Genomic DNA, 3,143 nt, shown 5'->3' with positions numbered 1-3,143 from the left:
GACAGCAGTCTGAAAAAGTCACCTGTTTCAGGTAAGACTTGAACCAGTGACCTCAGGCACACTACGCAACTGCTTTACCCACTGAGCCAAACCTGCTTATAGGTGACATGTTTTCGACGTTCCATTGAACTTGAACCAAGGGGTTTCGGATTAAAAAATGTTCAACATTGGGTAAAACTATGTGGCCACTAAATCTCATGAACCCACATGGACCAGTTCTTTGAGTTCGAGGCAGATCATCAAAGATAAATAATACAATTTTATTAAATTTTAATAGAGGAGTGCATGTTTAAGTACATGAGGTTACAAAAACATTGTGAAAATTCAGTAGTACTGGAATAGACAGTTACATTTCTGGTGTTGTGAAATGCCCTCTATCGTGTATGCATACAGTAATCGACATCAAAGGGCTAACGAAACAAAAAATATGACAACACTAACAAAGATGTCTTCATGTTTAAAGTTAAAGTATTTTTAATACATACCACTGTCCTTCTCCTCCTTCCTTCTCGCCTTTCTCTCCGGCCGCCTCTGCCTCCTCACTCGTCTGCGGCTCTTTAACAGCGCTGCTGTTGGTGTTGCAGAGAGGAGCGGGAGCCGGGGGCAGAGGAGGTTCACTGGTGGTCTCTAGCGCAACGACGGGGAAGGCGTCCATGCTCAGAGGTGGCACGGTGGAAACAGGAGAGCTGCACTCGGTCTTGGAGCCACTGCGTCGAGCTTCGCGCTGACGCTTCCTGTATTCTAGCAGGGAAACCTGAAGAGTTGCAGAACCTCAATGTCATTTATGAACAAAGAGCATTTGTTAAGTTACTCCAGCAGAGGGAAGCATTTGGAGAGTTTCCATTACAAAGAGCAGCAAGAGTCAATCCATCTCAGGAAATCCTCTCCTTACATACATTGCTTACACTGTACACTGTATTTTGTCACTGCAGATTTTTTTTAATCAAGAAAATCTCCATAGTTCTTTACTTATTTGCAATGTCTATCCTATTCTCCAAGAATAAAGACAGTGTTCCTACAGCTTAGGGCAAGCGGTTAAGACTTTTTTACAACTCTTTTATTGCCTCTCAGAATAGATGTAAGACAAATTTTATAAAAAACAAAAACCCCATTTACCTCAAATTAATTACTTAGGGGTGTGTAAAAAGGCATTCTGTACTTATTTATTACTTAATTATTTTTATGATGCAAATTCAGCAAAAAATAATTGATAATTAATATTTAAGACTTTATATTTAAGACTTTTAAAAGACTGATGTAAGACATTTAAGGCCTTACTTTTTAAACCAGTGAATTCAATGCCTTCTAAGACTGTTCAAGGATCTTCGGGAGCCCTGTCAGAGGTAAAAAGCAGTGGAACAATTTGGTAAAATGTGAAAGGGCACTCCTCACTCACCTTTTTCTTCTGTGGTGGATTCTGCGCCGATCCTCCTCCCTCACCAGAACCATCCCCGTTGAGAGAGCGAGAGAAGCCGAGTGAACCCCCCTCCTCGGAGCAGGGGTAAAAGAGTTGCCCCTGGCCTTCGCTGAAGGGCGCCTGAGAGCCAACCAATGACCCCGTCGCTGCTGCGGCGCCTGCTGCAGCCCCGGCTGCAGCGTCGGGCCTGAAGGGAGCTGCCAGAGGCTCCAGAGTGTGTGAGGGTGTGAGGTCCCGTAAGTTTGAGTTGACTGGAGAGAAGTTCAGGCCAGCTGGTCCAGTCGGGCCTCTGTCTGGGCTTTTTATCCAGCCAGGAAAAGAGGAAGCACACGTTTCTGCTGATGAGGAAGCTTCACTACCGCCTTCTACGACCACGCCGTCTGCCCTGTCGTCTCCACAGTCCACAGACTCAGCAGCTGGAGGCTGTGGACTCTCAGGGACTGACGCCTTGGCTTCTGTCGGGAGTCCATCTGTACTGGGAGCCCTGACGCACGGAGAGGAGACCAACGAAGGAGGACGATCGGCCTAGGAAAGAAGGAAGGAAAAGACGTCAGGGATCATGATGAAGGAACTGCATGAAAGAGCTTCCACTTTCTTTTTCTTATTGTGATGTCATTTTTTTGGATTATATTCAAACACCTCATGTCCCTAAAATCAGTATGACCTAAGCTAAAAAGTTATACAATTCAATAAACCATAAATTGATAGAAGTGATAGACGTTTTTTCCCTAATATTTTGTAAATTAAACACACAAAACATATTGAACCAAAATGTCTTTCAATGAAGAAAAATAAACAAAATCTTTGGGGGCATTTTCCCTTTATTTATTGGACAGTTTGAGAGACAGGAAAGGTGGGACAGCAAAGGGCCACAAGCTGGACTTGAACCTGGGCCACTGCAGAAGCCTAAGGAATATGGAGCACATGCTCTACCCAGTGAGCTATAGGTGGCCCACTTCATTTTTCTTTAGAAATTTTAAAAAGGTCACTTACAAAATCTAAATATGTCATAAGATGGAGGACAAATGCTGTTCTATACTGATGAATCAAAAACTGGAACTATGAATCAAGTTTTTGATCTAATCAAAGACTAAATCCAATGATTACTGAGCCTTAAACCCTTGTTGAAAAATATACATTTTGGTTGCGTCCTTTACTCACCTCTTGCACGCTGGGTTTCCGGCTGACCTCTGGTGAGCTTTCCACTGAAGATTCACTCTGTAACAAAAACAAATTCAGTCCCTTCTGTTCTTGTTTTTATGTCAACAAATGAGAATCCTCCATATCGACAGCCTTACCTCCTGAGGGGCGTTAAGTGTCTGTGTTGGGGTGCTGGGCGGGGGCTCTGTGCTCGGCTCCTCTGTTCGGGGACGCGGTGGGGTGGCCAGTAAGGCGGGGGTTGCGGGTGTCTCCGATTGGTCTGCCCTGGTGGGCGTGGCACAAGGGGAGCCGTAGGGTGTCGAGCTCTCGGACATGCAGGCGTCTAATGGACTCAACCGTCGCTTTTTCAAAGGTGTGGGCAACTCTATGGGAAGAAATATGGTGTGTACTTTTTTAAAGATTTTTTTTTGGACTTTTATTATAGTAAAGTCAGAGAGTGACAGGAAAGGGGGAGAGAGAAGAGGGATGACACACAACAAGGGGCTGTAAGCTGGAGTTGAACCCTGGGCTGCTGCAGAGTACTCAGCCTACATGAGGCAGACGCTCTACTCACTGAGCTAAAGGC

General features: G+C 44.8%; 1 protein-coding gene across 1 annotated transcript; it reads right to left on the bottom strand.

Annotated features, from left to right (window-relative positions):
- Positions 1–448: 448 nt before the first annotated feature.
- On the bottom strand, positions 449–3,132 carry LOC121966179 (inactive histone-lysine N-methyltransferase 2E-like). Its single transcript, XM_042516287.1, has 4 exons — positions 2,716–3,132; positions 2,579–2,635; positions 1,397–1,942; positions 449–754 (listed from the first exon to the last, which is right to left on the bottom strand). Exons 1-4 carry the CDS (start codon positions 2,890–2,892, stop codon positions 464–466), a joined length of 1,071 nt encoding a protein of 356 aa, XP_042372221.1. The 5' UTR covers positions 2,893–3,132; the 3' UTR covers positions 449–463.
- Between the last annotated feature and the right edge of the window lie 11 nt (positions 3,133–3,143).

This window comes from Plectropomus leopardus, unplaced genomic scaffold (assembly GCF_008729295.1).
Source record: "Plectropomus leopardus isolate mb unplaced genomic scaffold, YSFRI_Pleo_2.0 unplaced_scaffold23399, whole genome shotgun sequence".
Classification (NCBI taxonomy): Eukaryota; Metazoa; Chordata; class Actinopteri; order Perciformes; family Serranidae; genus Plectropomus; species Plectropomus leopardus.
Note: the sequence above shows the minus strand (reverse complement) of the source record. Positions and strands in the feature narration are given on the sequence as shown.

Excerpts from the sequence above, each read along its gene's own strand:
- LOC121966179 (XM_042516287.1), bottom strand. The coding sequence starts at position 2,892 with ATGTCCGAGAGCTCGACACCCTACGGCTCCCCTTGTGCCACGCCCACC. Across the intron at positions 2,636-2,715 it reads CACTTAACGCCCCTCAGGAG|AGTGAATCTTCAGTGGAAAG; the intron begins GTAAGGCTGTCG and ends TTTTTGTTACAG. Across the intron at positions 1,943-2,578 it reads GGAAACCCAGCGTGCAAGAG|GCCGATCGTCCTCCTTCGTT; the intron begins GTGAGTAAAGGA and ends CTTCTTTCCTAG.